Source organism: Strongylocentrotus purpuratus, unplaced genomic scaffold (genome assembly GCF_000002235.5).
Source record: "Strongylocentrotus purpuratus isolate Spur 01 unplaced genomic scaffold, Spur_5.0 spur5_scaffold_17, whole genome shotgun sequence".
NCBI classification, from domain to species: domain Eukaryota; kingdom Metazoa; phylum Echinodermata; class Echinoidea; order Camarodonta; family Strongylocentrotidae; genus Strongylocentrotus; species Strongylocentrotus purpuratus.
The window spans coordinates 12514291-12537714 of record NW_022145602.1 but is presented as its reverse complement, the minus strand read 5'-3'; the positions used below and the strand labels follow the sequence as shown (position 1 = coordinate 12537714).

At 36.5% G+C, this 23424-nt stretch overlaps 1 protein-coding gene across 1 annotated transcript in view; it reads left to right on the top strand.

Moving 5' to 3' along the window:
* The window catches only part of LOC100889066, a 172693-nt gene that overhangs the window by 64877 nt on the left and 84392 nt on the right, over positions 1-23424 (top strand). Inside the window, exons 35-42 of the mRNA XM_030988179.1 lie at positions 3031-3300; positions 4487-4744; positions 6636-6726; positions 8097-8278; positions 9784-10047; positions 11583-11834; positions 14687-14932; positions 16774-17025. Of these exons, the coding sequence (XP_030844039.1) occupies positions 3031-3300; positions 4487-4744; positions 6636-6726; positions 8097-8278; positions 9784-10047; positions 11583-11834; positions 14687-14932; positions 16774-17025 (1815 nt within the window). The remainder of the gene's footprint in view (positions 1-3030; positions 3301-4486; positions 4745-6635; positions 6727-8096; positions 8279-9783; positions 10048-11582; positions 11835-14686; positions 14933-16773; positions 17026-23424) is intronic.

Here is a 23424-nt window from a genome sequence, read left to right as displayed (position 1 = left end):
AGGCTCCGCGGGGGGCATGACGTCTCCGCCGGCCTTTGTATTCTATTGTTTTTTAATGAGATCGCCGACCCAAGTTGGTGCGGCTATCTCCTCCTGAACCCTGCCCTCGGGATCCGGTGACCGGTGCCATCGTCCGCGGGAGAGTCTACTCTGTGGAATTGGCTATACTCCGCCCCAGGTCCTCCTCCGTGTCGACGTCCAGGGCGAAAACAGACGCGATATGCATAATGCAAGATATGCGTGACGACAGAGATACCTCATGGATATTCAACATGACATCCGTAGACACACGACCGATGACTATCCATATAAAATTGTATACACAAAAATTGGTCGTAAAAAAACTCGAACCATATTCCATACCTTACCTGACTTACCATGTCGCACGCAAGTACGCCAAAACACGTACATTTTCGCAGTTGCGAGATCGAGACGGAGCGTAGGGCTCGAGTTTTTGGCGGTCGATTTTGTTTTGGTAGAAGCTGAATCTAGACCATGAACCACTAAACATCGCGAAACTGCAATCAATTTCCATCACGAATTCACGATTGCTGCAATATTATAAAGTTTCCATAAATAGAGGTATGAAATTAAAGCCTATTTTGTGATGTTCTCGCCATGTTTACGTAATTTTGATAATCATTTCTTCAAATTAATAAAGAAAATCAGACAAAATCACCGCAACTGACACGCATATGCATTGCCACTGTGTAGTGTGTGTGAGATGAGCTGAGTTACGCTGCAGTTATGCACCAGTGTGTGAGTTGAATTCGAGTTGAAGAGATTTGACACTTTGAAATTGTTATCTGTTGGTTTTTGCATCATTATTGCCGCGATTTCAATATAGTTTCGTGAATAGATTTACGAAACCTGAGCTTAGAATTAGTAGTCTATTACTAATGTCTACGTTTTTAAACGACTGTACATCTGATTTTCTTGTGAAAATTTTACTTTAAAAAAAAATTATCGAAATTCATGGTCAGAAATAATCACAATCTAGGGTCTATTATGTTACAGTTCTTGCATCAAATCAATGCATGAAAACTTAGTTATTGAACTAGAAAAATGTTTTTTTATTAAGGCAATTATGAAGTAGGAAGCCTGAAACATTAGCCTACTAAACAAATCTCAACAAAGTGTAGATCTAGGCCTATCCCTTAATGAATTAATGAAAAAGTAGCCCAGAAAAAAGAGCCCCCGAAAGTTGAAAAAGTAGCCCCCGAAAATTTCTCGAAAATTTGAAATAGAGCCCCCGAGATGAAAAACTTAATTTTTTGCCTGCGCCCCCCTCTAGAATCTTGCGGATTTCCGTGGGTCCTGAGTTGAGTGTATATATTAATATAGGCGAGGGGTCCACAGGTTTCAAGGGGCCATAAACCCCCAAAAGCTCGGGGGTTACGTTCTTCAAAGTTGGGGGGGGGGGGGGGGGGGGAGAGATCAGATCGCAGCGAGTTGAGTGTATATATAATATAGGTGTGGGGTCCACGGGTTTCAAGGGGCCATAAACCCCGAAAGCTCAGGGGGTTTAGGCGTTTAATTAGGGTCAGATGAGCATATTTTTAATACTTTATTTGTGACACTTGCGGGTCACTAATTGGCGTGGGGTCAATACGTAGAGTTGCGTAGTGTTGCGTACCAACTACGCTGGCCTACGTTACTATATGCTGAGGGACGAAAAGGGGTACGCAAGATGAACGAAAACAATTCAACATGTTTATTTTTTTTGCGTACTTTCGGCGTAGAAACTTGACGCAGAAAGTACGCCTTTTTACGCAACACTACGCTACATGCCTACGCAACAGTACGCTACCCTACGCCAGATCGACAAAGCAGTAAAAGCTTTCCACACAGTAAGCAACCATAAGCAAACCTGTACGCCATCCTACACATAACCTACGCAGGGACTATTTTCCCATTAATACGCAGCCTAATTTCTGCGTAGTCGGTACGCCACACTACGGAACTCTACGCAGTTCCAGTGGCTTAAAGAATAACTACCGGTACAGTTGGATCGTTTTTTTAAATTTTTTTTATATATGGCCAAATTAAAAAACAAAACATGTTTAGCGTCCTGTTTTTTCGAAAAATGGGAAGGAGGAGGCCTTTTTCTTTTTTTTTTCTTTCAAAATGGCCGCTCCGTACATTTTTCCTGCTATCGGGCTATTTTTCAAGATGGTGGCCGACAATTTTTTTTTTCCTATTTAAAATCAGAAATACATTTTAGCAGTGCTTTTCATGTTTTTTTTTCTTTCTTTAAAAAAAAACAAAAAACAAAAAAAAAGAATAGGAGGCGGCCCCAAAAAAGGAAGCGGGCGGGGACGCTGTTTTTTTTCTTTCAAAAAAAAATTAAAAAATAAAAAATTTCAAAAAAATTTCAAAAAAAAAAAATAGGAGGCGGCCCCCAAAAAGGAAGCGGGCGGGGACGCTAAACATGTATATTTTTTCAATGGCCTGAATGGCAAATAAAGTTCTAAGTGGTTTTAATTTAGACAGTCTCTATATATCTATTTACACCTCCCGCCCCCCTCTAGAATCCCGCGGATTTCCGCGGGTCCTGCTAGTAATAATAATAATATTATAATAATAATGATATTATACTACTAACAATGATAATATTAATAATGATGATAATGATAATAATACTAGTAATAAAGTTGATGATGATAAAACAGTAGTCATAGTATTAATAATGATAATAATTGAAATATAATATTGATGGTAATAATAGATTGATTCCATTCTTTTCAGTTTGATTCCATCCAATTAAAAGAGGCTTCATTAATTTCATTTTGAGTCAATTCAGTTTCAATTTAATTTGAGTCAATTCAGTTTCAATTTAATTTCATTCAATTCACTTTGATTGAATTCTATCCATTTTCATTCCACTCATTTAAATTTGATTACTTCCCAATGTATTTGATTCCATTCAATTCAGAGACTAACAAGCAGACACCATTAGGTGTTGCTACAGGTAGACAATCGCAGATAATTTATTGCAAAGTTTGTGTTTTTGTCCAAAATTTCAAACAGTGCCTGACCAAGTAAGCAACATCGTCGTGAAATTCATCAACTCTAGTGCGGTCACCTTTAGCTGGACGGCGCCCTCTGGCTGCTACGACCGGATAGAGATCAGTTACGCCCCAGACACCTGCACCAACCCGTCACCAATTGTGCTCAATCATGATGAAGGCAATGAGTACACTCTGACTCTTCTACAAGCCAACGAGGAATATCAGTTATCCTTTGTTACTCTTCAAATGACAGCCAGGAGCGAGCCCTATGTAGCCAGCGTACGCACAAGTGAGTACAGCAGGATATTTCACATCTGTTTAGAATGTTGAGTTGAAAGAATTTGAAGGAATTGTTATCAGACGATTTTATAAGATGGGTTCTCGAATGTAAGCAATCCGATTGGTCAATTGACATCACGTGGGCGTGTATTAGTTCTTCTCATCGTGCAAAACATCTCCCATCAAAAATTGATAACACACGCTCGATACCTGCTGATATTGCTTTCGCGCAATTCAGCCAAATTTATTTTTTGCATGATTTTCAATATCTAGATCTAGATCTAGAATATTAGAGACCTAGATCTAGTTAGATATAACCTAGATCTTTATCTAATTATACTCTAGGTCTAGACTATATTGTATGAAAGTATAAACAAATAATGCACTGTTTCGCTCGTGTGTTAGCGCAGTTCTAGTGCACTCAGTTTAGTCAGTGCGATATCGATAACGCACTTGCCCTGCGGGCGCATGCATTGATTATCACCTATGTACACTGACTAAACTTTGTGCACTGGCCTTGCGCTAACACACTGAAAACAGTGCATTATTTGTATAATATCTTGGTTGATTGGTTTTTCCTGACTGCTAAGAAAGCATAGACTGATGCCTTTAAGTCCTCTCTGGGAGATTTGGTAATGAGGATTAATGCCTTACCCAAAGGGCGCTTGTACATGTAGACGTGGTATCGAACACAAGAATTCCTGATTTTAAGACCACTGAGCTATCGAGCTATCAGTGGGCAATGTGAAAACCCTTCTTCTGTATTTCAAAATGAAAAAAATACACTGTTGTAATTAGAAATTCAGGAAGTATAATTTCCATCTTTGTACCTACATTGCTTTTTTCCACTCGGGTGTTTTAACTGGTACCTAGTAGGATGTAAGCATTGGTAAAATAGGACCTGGCAGGAATGCCTCCCAGGGAGTGAAGAATGTGCATACATTGTGTGTCGGCAAGCCTGAATCCTATACCGGGGTAATCATATATCCGTGAAGCACTAGAGACATCATGGATGTAGTAAGTCTTGTATAACCTCAGACTATTATTGTATCCCCCGGCAACATGCCGGTGGGGTACTTTGGATTCAGCAGCGTTACGCCACGTCCACCGCCGCGTGCATTGCAATACAAATTGCGATATTTCTAATTACTATTATTATTATTATTATTATTATCTATTCTCTTTGTTCATTTTAGCATGCCCTGAAAAGGAGAAACTCAATGTGGGCTCTGTACAGGCAGACAGCATTTCCCTCACCTGGGGAAACACTACCCAGGCCACTGCAACCGGTTTCACACTTGTGGCCACGCCCGAATCTTCCACCCCCATCATCAGGGAGCTGGATCTGTCTGTGTTAGAATACACATTCGATGGATTGATGAGTGGAGTGGAGTACACTGTAGTGCTCTATGTGAACGGCACCGCAATCACTGATAGTGTTACACAGACTACGTGTGAGTAAATGCATTTTTCAATTTTTAGAATCGCACAAAAGAGTTTATGTAGTAATGTCGATACCACTGTTTACCACTGTGATTGCAAACATTTATCCTCAATAATGGCTTGTTCAGTTTTGGCGCGGCAAACTGTCGCAAAAAATGCTGCTTTTTTTTTTAACGTGTAAATGACTGGCAATCGTGTGCAACAAAGGATTTGTACATATTCACTGAGCTCTGTGTTGTAAGACACAGAAATGTGAAGTGTATTACACTTCATGTCGTCATGAAAATACTGCTGTGATTTCGCTGCGTCATATCTGAACGAGCCTGAATTATCGTAGAGGTGTTGTAGTTGAGTGGTTTAATCACTTGACTGGAAATGCAAGGTTGGACCCATATCTACATTGTTCCTCTCCACTCATGTGTTATTTGGGTACCCAGGAGGATGTGCAGGCCATTATTTGGCCTGTCTTCATTATCTCGAGATCCAGCTGTTTGAACTATCCCGATCGCAAACTATCCAGCTAATTTGCCTCTTCAATAGACCGAAGTAGCAATAAGTGAGATATTTGGTCGAGATTGTCATCCCAAGATATCTTGGGATAGTTTGCAAAATATCCCACTATTTGGCAAAATATCCAGCTATTTGTGCCGTGCGTCTTCACCAGAACGAGTTTCAAGTTTTGAGGTCGAATCTCAAGCTGATGAAGACGCAATTTGTAACTTCGGGATTATTTCCCAAATCAGAAATAGCGGGCTATTTGGTAATCTCGAGATGATGAAGACGCGCCTATTGTGGTTAGATTGGCATATTATGCGTGCCCGTAAAAAGGCGACTAGCTGGAGTGCCCTCCAAGGGAGTGGAGAATGTGTACTGTAATGTATAGAAAAGTAATTGATTCCACTGACCAGGATAATAATACTGTAAGCACTTTGGTCAGTTAAATGGCAGTCCAACATTTGTAATAACTCCATATCTATGAAAGCTTAAATGTAAGAGAAACAGATTGACAAAAGTTTGAAATAAATCTGACTAATAATGAGGGTGCTATGAATGTTTGAACAATTTGTGATCACTAAATCTATGCAAATCCCAAATTGGCTATTTGGTCATTTGATTGGGATACAGTCAGGAACAACTCCTCCATTTGTCATGTACAAAAATATCATTACATTTCTATTCACTTGGAGCACTACTCAAAATTTATTATGAGTAGAATGTTTGTTTAGGTCCTTTAAAAAGAAAATAACTCTCATATATTTTGAAAAATTCACATTGTAGTAATTGTGTTGAAACGAATAAGAAAGTTTTCTGACACTCCATCACAGTGATTGATTCAGCCAATTTAAAGTGCCCATACATAATGATTACAACTTTCTAAAACTTATTACTTTTTAATTATTTGTCTGATTTCCTTTACCCGTATGCTTCTCTTCTAATCCTGGTTTCTCTCTGGGTAGACGTCTATTAAGGTTGGATTTTTCTTTAAAGGCTAAAGTGCTTTATAACTAGGCCTAATTTTGCCCTTTGCGACCAACCCTAAAATCTTGAATTCTACGGTTGGCTTTTAATTTTTTTATATTTTTTTTTACCGTGTTTTAGAGAGAAAAGAATATTAAAGCATTCAAAACTGAGAAATATCAGCCCGAAGAGGGAGAGGAAAAAAAAAGGTTAAAAAAAAAGAAGAAAGTTTCTGACCGACCAACCCACGTTTTGGCACCTAAAGGGTAATACAAATTTGTTTTTTAGGCCTTAGAGAAGGAGAGAAAGAGTGAAAGTAACAAAGTAATAAACAGATTGCCGGAAATAGAAATACAAATGTAATGGGTAATACATGTAGGGCTGTAAAGAACAAATGTGGTATGGAGATAAGTTTTGACAAATCATGAACTCCATTTTTTCCAGGTCCAAGTGAAGCCCAGAATGTGACTGTAATCTTCTCTACCCAAACTTGCCTGACCTTCGCTTGGCTTCCACCAGAGGGGAACTTTCACAGGTGTGTTAAAAAAAAAAGGTTGACAATCTTTATTGTTACAAAAATGTTCACATAAAAACATCAATAAAATATGATAAATATATAGCGAATGAAAGCAAAATTAAATCCCTACCAACAATATTAAGATGAAGTTTTTAATTGTCATGCTTGGATGGACACATTCATTTAACCGTTATAAGGTCTGAAGCACATTGCAAAAAGAGAGCATGTAGCCGTTCAAATGTTAATCGACATGTCATCTGTAAGACTTTCTTGTTCAACAATGAAAACAAAGATTGAGAAATAATAAGGAGAATTGAGCTCTGGATGTCAGCTGTAGTGTCAGGACTGCATGGTTTAATAAGCATGGTCAGGATGCCACTCCTTTCCTGTTTCTTGTGATTGTTTTTTTTTATTTTTCATCGTTTTAGCTTGACTTAGCTAGATGGAAATGCTCATCAGTTTTGGTATTTTTTCAGAGACTCATTGTTAAATTGCAATATTTATTTGAAAATCTGAATAATGAAAAGTGCCAACTTTCTTTTGTTGCTGAGTGTAGTATACATCTATATATGTGATCCAGCTCCACAGAAGTTATGGATCAAAATGATTATGAGACCAGTAGCTAAGGTCATAAAGAATGTACTACAATAACCTCAAGATCAGACAAACATAAGTGTACAAAACTCAAAAAAATTCATCTTGTAGATTATTGGGTGCTTTCAAAATTTGATATAGGAATGAATAATCTTTAAGAAAATGTTAAAAAGTGAAATTTTACAGTGCTCACCTAATGCACCTGTATTGAGCTCTAATTGAAAATCACACCATTTGACTGTTTGGTGGTTGTATGGTGCTTGGTCAAATTTTGACCACCGAAGGGAGTTATATTTTTACAAGGGGCTAGTCATGTAATTTGATAACGAGGGAAAACTAACTCCCTTGCAGTCCAAAGCATGTATATAACACTCCCTTTGAGTTACTATCTGTTATATTACTTACAGATAGAAGGGTGCGATTGGTCAACATGTCACATAATATCAGTTGCGATGATCATAATTAACATATTTTTCCCCTTCCAATTTCGATATTTATATTGATTATTTAGGCAAAGGAATATAATTGTACATTTTACTATATCCAAGCTCCAAGCAACTCTTCGCGTTTAGGTCAGTATTAGGTATTCACCACTTCAGTATTAACTTCAACACTATACCTAACACTAATCCTCACCCTAAACCTATAAACCTAAAACCCAATTGCAATCCTAACCCTAACCCCATACTTGTAAAGGTATCAAACCAGGAGCAATTGTTGCCTTTGCAATTGTGGACACCGTCCTTGTATGTGTATAATAATTATCGTTTTTTTCAAATTCTGATTGAACGCAGCTATGAGGTTTTTGTCAGACATGGCAATCCTCCAGTGTTTGTCTTAGAGCGGACTGTTTATCCAGATGATGATCTGAATGTGTTGGTAGAGAACCTCGATGCCAGCACACTCTACACCATCGGTGTGGTCACCGTTGTTGACGGATTTAAGGGGATGCCCGCCCTCGCCATTCAGCGAACAAGTAATCATTTTAATCTTCTTATTCCAAAGATCTGGGGAGCCCTTTTAAGGCTCGTTCAAAATATGATGGGGTAAACTACAGTGTTTTTTATGACATAAATGTATTAAAGTGTAATGCTCTTTACATTTCTGTTTCTCATAAAATGCAAACAAATGAGTACATGGACATGTAGGATATTTGTTGCACGCAGCCACTTTATTCCCCTCCCTACATGCTATTCTTTTGCATGTAAAAAACAAACAAAAAGACTTGTGTATCTTGTGTGAATTAATCAAGTTCTGTTTTTATTCATGCTTCAGTTTAAAAGACATGCAACATTTATATTATATATGGGCTTGAGTGGTACATCAGACATATTGACAAAGCTTAAATCATGTTGCCCCAAGTCGAAGACGAGGGCAATGTGGTCTTACCCCGAAAGAAGCCCTGTCAATATAATCATTGTTACCTATACAAGGCATTTTTTTACAAATGATAAACAACTTTGGTAATAAGCATGATACATGTATGTTCTCACCTTGTATGCATGTATTTCCCTTACTCATGTCCAGAGATGAAAATGTATATGAAAATGTCATTGTGACTTAAATTGTTACCGCGAGTGCACTTTAACGTGTACACGATACTGCACATATGCACTTTAATAAAAGCGCATTGACAAGAAAGAGTGGAATGTTGCCATCTGATTTAGTACAGTGGTCTACGGGGAAAACCTGGAAGAGGGCAATATGGCAAATATTGCCTGCTCCGGTTTCGTATTTGGAGTAGCGTGCAAACTATGACTTTTTATTCTACAGCTAAAATGCCTTGTATGGGTAACAGTACAATATATACAAAGCATAAATAAGAATAAAAGGACCATCATTAAGGCACTGCATGGCAGTGCCTGAAAAGGACGTCACACGTATCAGCCCCCTATGTCGACGTTCAAATCTAAAAAAAGTCCCTATTGAAAGCTTATTGAGGTTTTACAGGCTGATGGGCCCAAGAATGGGCAAGTTTTAAACCTTAATATTTTGGAAGAAGAGAAAATGTCAGGTAAAACAAAGTTGTTGGGGTATTGAATAATAACAATTAATACAAAATTAAAAATTAGTCCTACACCTTTCAGGACAGGAATTTGTATAGGCTAAATTGATCACATGTTGATCTGTATCTGAAAACGTATTGCCAATGAAAGGATTTAAAAGCATATTTTCCTTTTTTAAATTCCTGGTGTGGAAGGCAGTGTGGTCATACAACAAAAATAGATAGTGTACGCAGAATCTTGTGCCTTTTGTACTCCTAAATCTGGTAAATTATTTAGGGCTCTGAATCAAAAGTTTTTGAGCAAAACCACATTCAAACACTTTTGTATAGACCACATTTTGTTATATAAAACATGGTTTATGAGTACAGGCATTTGAAGCAGAATCTCTTGGGTGTTTTGGTAAAATCTTGAAACAAGAAAACCCCTTGGCACATTAAGAATTAATGTAATCTTCTTCTATACTATTTCCTTTCAGCTGATAATCTTGTGATGACCTCAACCGTGGCTGGTGATAGCCAGGCTGTGACAGTCTCTTGGCAGAGACCTGATGGCGCTGACTACTTCAACCTGGTGTACATTCCAGATAACGGCGACATGGCCAATAGTGATTTGACCAACCTCACTGACCTCTCGGTGACCATCGGTAGCCTGACACCTGGCAAGAGATATGTCTTTATTCTGTCTGTTCACGACATGGATGGACAAAGCGCTTTGCTGGCGCAGACTTCATATACTCTCAGTAAGTCGGTAGCTTCAGTGGTGGGTCCAGGATTATTTTCCAGGGAGTATATAGGGAGGGGCAGCAACAGTTAGTTTATAAAGGGCAGATTTATAGCATGACAAAGTAAAAAGGATTGTCAGAGTTTCTTGTGTCAAAACATCTGACAAGACTGACAATGTTATTTTTTAAGGGATAGGAAAGGACAGCACCAATTTTTTTACCATGGCCAGAAACACGTAATCCAATCCAAAAGATATTTTATATGGCGCCTATTCCTTGCGGTTATAAAGTGCTGCACACACCGCTCTACAATGTTTGGGCCACTTATAAACAAAAGTTAGTCACTTCTCAAAGAAGATAAGTGAGAAAGAAAACAATCATCGAAGTTTCCCGTAGGCTTTAAAAACATGTACACAGCACAAACTTTGGCAGAGTATTTTGAATGGCTCATTGAATCAAATATTTCAAAGGCCAAAGGTTACTTGGTCAAAAAATGTTATAAAGAAACAGAAAATATCTTGTTACCATAATCATTTGAAAAACGTTAAAGCAATCCAAACCTAACTTGGATGAATTATGAATGAACATACGAGGATGAAATGATTAGATTTTGGGCAGAAAAGTTCAATGGTCATAGGGTCAGAAAAGTGTTGAAAAATCCCAGAAAATATCTTGTTGTTGCGATAACTTGAAAAGTATTAAGATAGGGCCAGCATGGAGCCCAAGCCCGACTTTGGTTCCATGTGCACAGTTTTTAGGTTATTCTTTATTTTCTTCATACTTCTTATCCATTAGCCCATAGAGTGCAGTTGAAAGCTTTTTTGAAATGTTGATTTTATACTTTCTATCTGTACACAATGGTGCTCACGATGTTGGTCTCCTGCGTTCTAAATTACCTCTCTAGTTTATTGAAATATATTTTGTACTTCTTTTCTTACTTGTATGCTTCGTACATGTTTATCGTATGATATAATTGTACATGATTTTCTATTTAATTTCTTTTATAAACATTTTATTCATTGTATTTGTTATTGTTCAAATTGTTATGAATTGTTGTATATTTTGAATGCAGAAACAAAATCAATCAAACAAAAAAAAAATAATATTATTTAGGAAATTGGTACACTTTAACCCATAGCAGAACAGTGTCTCCTTTTAGTGACGTTTTTGCATCATGATTTGATCCAAAATGCCCTGAATTATACATTATACTTGAGCTGAAAATCACTACAAATTTTGAGTGTCTTTCCAATGCAGTACACTATGCCAATCTCGATTAAGAGCAATTCAACTGTAACTAGTCAATAAAGTCTCTTTATTTGCAACATAGTGTTAAATATAAAATAACTATTTTTGTGTACAAATTGGCAATTTTTGTTTCACTTTGGTTCGTGTAATAAACATTTCATTTTTCTTCTTTTTAAACTAAGAATGAGTGGAGAATAAGTTTAATTGTGGCCAATTGGATGAGGGAAAACTATTTATTTTAGAAAATAAGAAGAATCTGAACTATTTTGGTAAATGCAAACAAACATATTTTCTTGTACCCACAGGACCAGAGAGGCCATTAATCCTTGGCGTAATGTCTTCTGTAACTATTGCTGCAATGGCCGTAACAGCACAGGAAGGAGTGTATGAAACGTACAAGATTAGTATAAGTCCATCAGGCAGAACTCTCCAGGGTGACCGGGCAGCATTGATCTTTCAGTACATATCAGGGCTTGAACCCGACACAGACTACATAGCCACTGTTACTTTCAAGACCGGTGATGAAGAAGCAGAAGCGGACTATGAATTTGAAACAAGTATGCATCTTGCTAAGAACTTTTTCTTCTAATATAGTTAAAGGGGAAGGCCACCCTGATAAAAAGTTGGTTACAATAGCAGCAGAAAACCCAGAGGAACACTTCCCCTTTAAAGATGATTTCTTTAATTTTAGATGATAAATAGGAAGATAATAGCTTTAATAAGCTGCTGTGAAGTTTTTCCTCATCAAGTGAAATATTAAACAAATGAGCGGTAGAAGATAACATCCTAGGATGTAATTTCTAACAACAGCGTCCTGCACTACATGTGTGTAAAACCTGTGTAAATATCTTACAGTCTACCCACATTCCGTCTCTAAGCGAAGCGCTGAAATGAATGTACCAGGAGCCGTCGGGTTGGGAGGGTCATAGCAAACACCAGCTTATTTTTTATGCCTCCGTTACGAAGTAGCCGGAGGTAATTATGTTTTTGGGTTGTCCGTCCGTACGTCTGAACGTACATGTACGTACGTACGTCCCGTTCTCGTGATTGCGTTATCTGAAGAACCAATTGATGGATTCCTGCTAAACTTTGGTCATGTATGTTACTTGCAGAGCCGATGAACTGATTAGATTTTGGGGTCACGAGGTCAAAGGTCACAGGGATCATTATGTATGCAAGAATAGCTTGTGATCGTATTATCATTAGAACAGATTGATGGATTCCTGTCAAACTTAGATCATTTATGTATCTTGCAGAGCCAATGAACTGATTAGATTCTTGGTTCATAAGGTTAAAGGTCAAAGGTCATGGGCTCATTATGTATGCAAAAATAGCTTGTCAACGAATTCTCATTAGAACTGACAGATGGATTACTATTTAACTCAGGACATCTTGCAGAGCCAATGAACTGAGTAGATTTTAGGGTCATGAGGTCAAAGATAAAAGGGTCATATATGTATATGAGAAATTGCTTGTAATCACGATATTCTGAGAACCTGTTAATGGATTACAATTGAACTTGAATTTGAAAAATTTCTTCTGTTTTGGTTTGTAAAATTGCTCTATGACGGAGGCATCATTTTCGACTGCGCGCAGTCGAAGTTCCATCTAGTTTACTCTTGAAGTATAGTCCCAAAATGAATATTGCATCATGAAAATTTGGCAAAGAATTATACAAAACTATGATAGTTTCTACATTTGTACTCCGATTGCTAGAAGCATTGATTGACACTTAAGCGTATAAAAACAACTATGTCTCTCATAGCAGTCATTATTACTAGACTATCATATTTTTCATATTTTCTGCTTTCATCTTCTCAGTCTTGTTACAGAGACCTGCAAAAAGAACATTGAACAAACAAAATTGATGCAGGAAAACCAATTTTCTGAAAAAGAAATGCTCCGATCTAGAGACTGCATTTCACCCCACTTTGTCTTTCAAACAGAGATTTTGAAACTGCATCTGATCCTAGTTTTACGTGTCTCTGTGGGGATTATCATACATTATTACTCTATAGCATTTGAAAAGATGAACTAAAACAAGAAAAATGTCTCTTTCTACTTTTCATCTGTTTGTTTGGAAAAATAAAGAAATTATTTAAAGTTTGTCAAGCAGAACTTGTTACAAGGTCTGAAAACAAGGTTTGAATTGGCCGCTGCCTCTTAATCCCTGTTCTCATCAGGATCTTCTGGAATGTAAGCTGGGTATTTGAGGTCTTTCTACGACCGAAGGGGGGGGGGGGCATTATGCCCCCACTTCAAGATCTAAGGCTGATCGCCGCCAAAGTTTGCATGCATGTCAAGTGAAGTGTGTAGAATACTATGGTAATTTCAATTTTTTGACAAATTCAATCATTTGTATATATTTATGGTTATTTATGCAAATAAGGTCATAATTTCTTTTTTTTACCCCAAAATCAATATTCTTCATAATCGGAAATTTGTTTGCACTACATATATCCATTTGGAATAATAATACAACAAAAAAGATTGGGAAGAGCCAGGTTATTCATTATGTTATGTATTTTGATAATTTCTTATGTATTTCTTTGTTTTTTAATCTTAGATATTTTATGGTTTCTGTTTTATTATCCACTCAGCAACGAAGTCGGAGGGTATATAGTAACGCTGCCGTCTGTCCTTCTGTCCGTCCGTCCTTCCGTAACAAATCTGGTTTCTGTTCGATAACTTTAGTAATGTTTGACAGATTTTAATCAAATTTGATATGAAGGTACATGGTATCACAACACAGCCTAAGTTCGATTTCGGAGTATGTTTTTGATAACTTAAATTTAGTGATGTTTGAAGGATTTTAAAAAACACCAAATAACCAATGTTTTACTTGTATCTCTTTTGGGGAAAAATGATATGTTTGGTACACAGATCACGAAAATGAGCAATTTTCGGGCTGACATACAAAGACAAAAGGGTCATGTGACTTTGTAACAGTAGGTCCGATTTTCAGGCCTGATTAGGGTTAACATAAGGCCTATTTATACAGCAAATATTGTTCAAGTTTTATATGAATTCATATCACAGGTGGGTTTTGGGGGTTGCTCATGGGTAGTTGCCTGGCAATTTCTGAGAAAACACTGGTATGTGAGAAAAACCAAAGGTCTTTAGCTTGCAGCATAACTGCATCTATAATTGAGCCCTCATGTAGTGAGAAGTGATTGACATGCTGTTTCATTGAAACTGACAATTTTCCTAATGTCGTAGAATATGCCTTTATATCTTCCTCAAGGTTTCAGCATTATATTGCACTGGTTTTGAAAATATTTCACTCATCTCGCAGACTCGTAAAATATGCTTGTCAGCTAATGCGATATGTCTCTGTATCCTCCCCAAAGCCATTCAACATTATTTGAATATTGATCAGTTCTCAATCATCTCATCAATATTCCTACAGATCCTCTTATAAACGGCCGACTTTATTCAGATGAGGAGACAACCGATTCTATTCGACTTGTCTGGGAAGAGATTCCTGACACAGACACATATGCCATTCAACTCGACGACAGGTTATTCTTCACTCTTGAGACTTCATATGTACTGACTGGTTTAAAGGCTGGTACCGAGTATTCCCCTACTCTTTTGGTCAGGAAGACGGGGATGACTGAATTAGATAATGTAGATACTGCCGCTATTTATACATGTGAGTAAATAGTGAAATTAAATCTTGGCTCTTGATGTAGAGTCATTTTTTTTAATTACCATGAGTAGCGCATCAAGGAATTTAAGATGGCATTATGATTTTAGGTCATCTGTCTGTTTTTCCTTTCATCCTGCTTTCTGTTACCACCATAATTTGAGAACCATTGCACCTATTTTAACCTGAAATAATCAGAATAATATTTGTTTTTTTAATTGAAAAGATTTTTTAGTTGCTGAAGTCAGATGTAAAAGTTCTTAGGAGAATTGGTCAATGACCATGCTGTACTTGTAGACTGAGATATTTGAGAGCATAGTCACATCCATCTTCTTTAATTTGATATGGAACCAAGAAAAGAAAAAAGACCTAATACTTTTGATTGAATGGGCTTACAATAGTGACTTAACCCTATTTTAACTGGGCTATTTCAGATCAGGTTTTTACTGGGGGAGGGGGGTCAATTTGACCCCCCCCCCTAAGATCTCTGCCGTTTCACAGCCGATTGCCGCGAGAATTTGCATGCATGTCAAGTAAAGTGTATAAAATACAGTTCAGTTCTGGTCAGAATATGGTGCGCTTAGAGACACCAGTATTAAGCGCCTTATAAATATTGTTTATTATTATTATTGTGAAAGAAACGGTGTGGAATCGATCAGAAAAGGTTGACCATCTAGCATATAAGTATTTGTGTGTATTGCAAGGTTCTGGAATCATCAAAATGATAAGAAATTTGGCCGAGTCTTGGTAAAGTTCGAGCACTGTGCACAGAAGGATGTATATGGGACTACACGAACACGTGACGTAAAAATCCGTCCCGATTTCTTCGCTTTTACATGCCATATTTAGAATATGAAGGCATTTGAAGAGCCTTACTTTTCAGGGAACATGTTTTATCTGATGTTCTTCCGCCCTTGCATAAAAACAATCATGATAACTCTCACAAATTATTTTTCATCTCTTCCCAGAACTCAACCTTCTCTTTAAGCTTTCTTTTTCACTTCATATATTCATTAGACCATTTAGAATAATACTACGACAAAATTAAAGTAAGAGCCAGATTATTCTTTATGTTATCTCTTGTTTTGATAATTTCTTATGTATTTCATTGTTTTGTTAACTTATGTATTTTATTGTTTTTGTTATTTTATTTCATTTCTAACTACAATTCAATTATTTGACCCCAAAACAAACACCTAAACTTTAAACGAGACCAAATATCCAATGTTTTATCTCTTTTTAGGAAAAATGCTATTTCCATATGTTTTGTACACAAATCACAAAAATGAGCGATTTTTGGGCTGACATGCAAAAACAAAAGGTCACATGACTTTGTAACTATACGTCTGATTTTCAAAAGAATTGTTTTAAAAGATGTGTAAGACTCGGAAGAAAAAAGTCATGAAAGGAAAACTTTATATCTGCCGTGGTTCCGGAGTAGTCGCTAAATAACTACAGGGGGGGGGGGAGGGGTCAAACTTACCCCCCCCCCCATAACATAGGGTTAATTATTATGAGATATTATTAATTTATTGGAATATTACTGTACCAGAACTAGGAAAAGTAATCTTCAGTGTGATTATTATAGCAACAGCTCTATTGATTTATTGGCATAGAAATGCAGTACAGTTTCTTGGAAAGCAGCTAAAAAATCACCTCCAAGTGAAAATGGGCTTGAGCTCAAATTGTGCTTTATATTGCCTAACGATTGTCATTGTGACAGCATTGTTATAGCTAGCAATCCCAAGTCTTCACAGCATCCTTGTCTGCACATATGCGTAATTGTGGGACTCTAAAACAAAGCATTTTCATTTCTATAAAGTAAATTTCAAATTCTTTACCTGCAGTACCAGAACCAGTCTTGTTCTTTGAAGTGAAGGAAATTATTGACAACAACGTCACTTTTGTTTGGAGTGGCCCATCCTCAGACTTTGATAGATATGGTCTGGCTATCGCACCACCAATCGTCGATTACAGGATATCTCTCGATGAGAAGGAGATTACCATACAGGTCAACACAAATAAAGAGTTCCTAGCCTCAATCTACACCTATGCCGGACCTTGGTCTAGTGAGCCTTCAACACTGAATGTCATCATAGGTGAGTTTGTGGCCCAGCGCCACGTTCAAACTACCAAAAAATTGTGTGGTCAGGCAGACACAACTTTGGAAAACCAAGAATAGGTAAACTCTTCAAAAACAGTGAATAGTGTGCAGGAAGGTAGAGCCCTCATCGCTCAATATGAGACATCATGTTCGAAAGGCAAGGGGGAAATCTGGTAAAGTGAACCTCTTCTTGATACTTGTATTTATTTTTGGGAAACAATGCTGTGGATACAATCAATTATTTCAAATAGTTGCCATTTAAATGTTATCTTGATAATGATAACAATAGCTGCATTTGTATATTGTGCAGGTATCCATCCAAGAGGACGAACAAGGCACCTATTAAGTACTATCATTACAGTAGATTTATCCCAGCTGACCTAAGGCGCCTTAAACATTCAAGGAGTAAATTAAATCCTACCAGGTACCCATTTTATACTTCACCTGGTTGTAGAGTGGCAATGTTCATGTAGATCTTGCTTTCCCACTATTACACTATTATCGGAGTGGGACTCAAACTCCAAACCTTGTTATCTACAGTCCAACTAACCATTCAAGGATTTTGAAGTTAATTGAGCCACACTATTTTTCTTAAAAAAATATCCTATTAACAACAGGGTGACATAATTTGCCAGACTTTCCCAATGCCGCGCGTTTTCGCGCGTAACACCTTTACAAAACATAGAATCGCAATTTTTATGCCTCCGCCACCGAAGATGGTGCCGGAGGCATCATGTTTTCGGGTTGTCCGTCCGTACGTCCGTCCGTCCGTACGTCCGTCCCGTTTGACCGTTATCACAATATCTCAAGAACCATTTAAGATTTAAACTTAAGACTCGGGAATAGTATTTATCACCATAGGAAGACGATCTGATTAGATTTTGGAGTACGTAGGTCAAAGGTCACAGGTCACAGAGGTCAACTTATGAAATTCCTTGTATTGAGTTTGTTAGCGCGATATCTCAAGAACCATTTGAGATTTAAACTTCAAACTTAAGGATAGTATGTATCACCATAGGAAGACGATCTGATTAGATTTTGGAGCACGTATGTCAAAGGTCAAGGGTCACAGAGGTCAACTTATGAAATTCCATACATTGAGATTGTTATCATGATATCTCAAGAACCATTGGAGATTTAAACTTCAAACTTAGTGATAGTGTGTATCACTATAGGAAAACAATCTGATTACATTTTGGAGCACGTAGGTCAAAGGTCAAGGGTCATAGAGGTCAACTTATGAAATTCCATACATTGAGATTGTTATCATGATATCTCAAGAACCACTGGAGATGTAAAAACTTTAAACTTAAGGATAGTATGTATCACCATAGGAAGACGATCTGATTAGATTTTGGAGCACGTAGGTCAAAGGTCAAGGGTCACAGAGGTCAACTTATGAAATTCCATACATTGAGATTGTTATCATAATATCTCAAGAACCACTGGAGATTTAAACTTCAAACTTAATGATAGCGTGTATCACCATAGGAAGACAATCTGATTAGATTTTGGAGCACGTAGGTCAAAGGTCAAGGGTCACAGAGGTCAACTTATGAAATTCCATACATTGAGATCGTTATCGCGATATCTCAAGAACCACTGGAGAATTTTCACTTCAAACTTAATGATAGTATGTATAACCATATCATAATATCTCAAGAACCACTGGAGATTTAAACTTCAAACTTAATGATAGTGTGTATCACCATAGGAAGACAATCTGATTAGATTTTGGAGCACGTAGGTCAAAGGTCAAGGGTCACAGAGGTCAACTTATGAAATTCCATACATTGAGATTGTTATCATGATATCTCAAGAACCACTGGAGATTTAAACTCCAAACTTGTTTAAATTGCTCTATGGCGGAGGCATCATTTTCGACTGCGCGCAGTCAAAATTCCATCTAGTTTTTTCTTTTATGATATTTCTCGTATTTTTTTCGAGAAATTGATACCATGTTTATCTCTTTATGACCATTAATAACAAGATGAGGGTCAATTCAAGATAAATGTCCGTGTGCGCGAGCTCTTTTAATACATAGCATATATGGGCAAAATCATGCCTATACAAAATCCATTATAGCTCTTTGGAATGAACCGTGACCTTCAATTTGTTTTCATATTCAGATAAAGTATGAGTCATAGATATGATTCCATGTCTCATTTGGCCATTAAGTGTATCGTGACATCATCATAATGGCCTTGGAACTCAAAATACGAATTTGCATATTATTAAGTCAGCATATTTATGTAAAATTGATTGTATCTCTGTGTATATTCATCGATTTTCTTCAAAATATTGATATGTTGTAGCTAAGATAATTCTCTACAAGTTCAATAACAATCATTTTTCATTTTGATCACTTCATCATAGTGAAAATTACGATTAAAGGGCACATATCACGAATTTCTTACGTTGCGTGTTATGCCTATGGAAGGTAAATTTCGTTTACATCATTACATCAAAGACATTGTTTTTTTTTAACAGTATCTCGCTTATTTTTGCTCTATTTGGTCTCAAATTTTAGTTGACCAGCCCACCTATACTTGTTCTAAACAAGTATTATGTCAAGTTTATTTATTATTATTTATCAGGTGGGCTGTATCTAATACAGACCACCTTATATTTTTGTTAAAATTGCCTTTATTTTTATTTATTTATTATTTATTTATTTATTTTTCTTATTTCGACCCACTTTTTTGTTAGCAAAATTACTTTGAAATGGTTCAATGAAATGCTTTGATATTTGGCACACATATGTATAGGCATATGGACAAAACACAGTAAGGTTTTCAACCTTGACCTTGACTGATGACGTCATCTAGGCGCCATTTTGTGAAATTTTCTGAAAATAAACTCATGATCATATCTTCATAACCAAAAGGTATTTCTCATTCATATTTATTATGATCAAGGTCAATATCAGTCCAGTCAATTTCAGGTCAAAAAACGCGCGCGTGCGCGTACGTCCGCGCGTCAGTGCGCGCGCAAAATTTTTAAATGCTCAAAATCGTCTCAAATTTATTTTGCATACGTTTTAGGTCATTTTAAGCATTTTATAAAAAATCGCGCGTACGAGCATGCGCGCGCGTTTTCGCGCGTAACACCATTACAAAACATAGAATCGCCATTTTTTTTTCTTTCATGATATTTCTAATATTTTTTCAAGGAATTTGATACCATGTTTATCTCTTTATGACCATTATTAACAAGATGAGCGTAAATTCAAGATAAATGTCAGTGCGCGCGAGCTCTTTTAATACATAGCATATATGGGCAAAAACATGCCTATACAAAATCCGTTATAGCTCTTTGGAATGCACCGGGATCCTCAATTTTTTTTCATATTTAGATAGAGTATGAGTCGTAAATATGATTCCATGTCTCATTTGGCCATTAAGTGTATCGTGACATCATCACAATGGCCTTGGAACTCAAAATACGAATTTGCATATTATGACGTCAGCATATTTATGTAAAATTGATTGTATCTCTGTAAATATTGATCAATTTTCTTCAAAATTTCGATATGTTGTAGCTAAGACAATTCTCTACAAGCGCAGTAGTAACCATTTTTCATTTCGATGACGTCATCATAGTGAAAATTTTGATTAAAGGCCTCATGTCAAAAATTTCATAATTTGCGTGTTATGCCTATAGAAGGTGAATTTAGTTCACGTTATGAATCTACATGATATTGTTTTTTAAGAATTTGTAAGCAGTATGTCGCTTATTTTTGCTCTATTTTGTCTCAAATTTTGGTTGACCAGCCCACCTATACTTGTTCCAAACAAGTATTACATGTCTAGTTTATTTTTCTTATTTTGACCCACTTTTTTGTTAGCAAGATAACTTTGAAATGGTTCAATCAAATGCTTTGATATTTGGCACACATATGTATAGGCATATGGACAAGACACGGTAAGGTTTTCAACCTTGACCTTGACTGATGACGTCATCTAGGCGCAAATTTGTGAAATTTTCTAAAAATCATCTCATGATCATATCCTCATAACTAAAAGGTATTTCTCATTCATATTTATCATGACCAAGGTCAATATCAGTGCGGTTAATTTCAGGTCAAAAAACGCGCGCGTGCGCGCGTAAAAAATTTAAATGCTCAAAATCGTCTCAAATTTATTTTGCATACGTTTCAGGTCATTTTAAGCATTTTATAAAAAATCGCGCACATGCGCATGCGCCCGCGTTTTCGCGCGTAACACCATTACACAACATAGAATCGTCATTTTTTTTTCTTTCATGATAATTCTCATATTTTTTCGAGGAATTGGATACCATGTTTATCTCTTTATGACCATTAATAACAAGATGAGCGTCAATTCAAGATAAATGACCGTGCGCGCAAGCTCTTTTATTACATAGCATATATGGGCAAAAACATGCCTATACAAAATCCATTATAGCTCTTTGGAATGAACCGTGACCTTCAATGTTTTTTCATATCTAGATAGAGTATGAGTCGGAGATATGATTCCATGTCTCATTAGGCCATTAAGTGTATCGCGACATCATCATAATGGCCTTGGAACTCAAAATACGAATTTGCATATTATGAAGTCAGCATATTTATGTAAAATTGATTGTATCTCTGAAAAATATTGATCGATTTTCTTTCAAATTTCGATAAGTTGTAGCTAAGACAATTTTCTACGAGCTCAGTAGTCATTCTTTTTCATTTGGATGACGTCATTATAGTGAAAATTTAGATTAAAGGCCTCGTCAGAAATTTCATAATTTGCGTGTTATGCCTATAGAAGGTGAATTTCGTTCACGTCATGTATCTACATAATATTGTTTTTTAAGAATTTTTAAGCAGTATCTCGCTTATTTTTGCTCCATTTTGTGTCAAATTTAAGCTTACCAGCCCACCTATACTTGTTCCAAACAAGTATTATGTCTAGTTTATTTTTCTTATTTTGACCCACTTTTTTGTTAGCAAGATAACTTTGTAATGGTTCAATCAAATGCTTTGATATTTGGCACACATATGTATAGGCATATGGACAAAACACGGTAAGGTTTTCAACCTTGACCTTGACTGATGACGTCATCTAGGCGCCATTTTGTGAAATTTTCTGAAAATCAACTCATGATCATATCTTCATAACCAAAATTCATTTCTCATTCATATTTATCATGATCAAGGTCATTATCAGTCCGGTCAATTTCCGGTCAAAAAACACGCGCGTGCGCGTACGTCCGCGCATTAGTGCGCGCGCAAAAATTTTAAATGCTCAAAATCGTCTCAAATTTATTTTGCATACGTTTCAGGTCATTTTAAGCATTTTATAAAAAATCGCGCACACGCGCATGCGCGCGCGTTTTCGCGCGTAACACCATTACACAACATAGAATCACCATTTTTTTTTCTTTCATGATATTTCTCATATTTTTTCGAGGAATTTGATACCATGTTTATCTCTTTATGACCATTAATAACAAGAAGAGCGTCAATTCAAGATAAATGTCCGTGCGCGCGAGCTCTTTTATTACATAGCATATATGGGCAAAAACATGCCTTTACAAAATCCATTATAGCTCTTTGGAATGAACCGTGACCTTCAATGTTTTTTCATATTTAGATAGAGTATGAGTCGGAAATATGATTCCATGTCTCATTTGGCCATTAAGTGTATCGTGACATCATCATAATGGCCTTGGAACTCAAAATACGAATTTGCATATTATGAAGTCAGCATATTTATGTAAAATTGATTGTATCTCTGTATATATTGATTGATTTTCTTCAAAATTTCGATATATTGTAGCTAAGATAATTCTCTACAAGTTCAATACTAATAATTTTTCATTTTGATGACGTCATCAGAGTAAAAATTTCAATTAAAGGGCACATATCAGAAATTTCTGAAGTTGCGTGTTATGCCTATGGAAGGTGAATTTCGTTTACATCATTACATCAATGACATTGTTTTTTAGCAGTATCTCGCTTATTTTTGCTCTATTTTGTCTTAAATTTTAGTTGACCAGCCCACCTATACTTGTTCCAAACAAGTATTATGTCTAGTTTATTTATTTATTATTTATTTATTTTTCTTATTTTGACCCACTTTTTTGTTAGCAAGATAACTTTGAAATGGTTCAATCAAATGCTTTGATATTTGGCACACATATGTATAGGCATATGGACAAGACACGGTAAGGTTTTCAACCTTGACCTTGGCCGATGACGTCATCTAGGCACCATTTTGTAAAATTTTCTGAAGATAAACTCATGATCATATCTTCATAACCAAAAAGTATTTCTCATTCATATTTATCATGATCAAGGTCAATATCAGGTAAAAAAACATGCGCGTGCGCGTACGTCCGCGCGCCAGTGCGCGCGCAAAATTTGAAAATGCTCAGAATC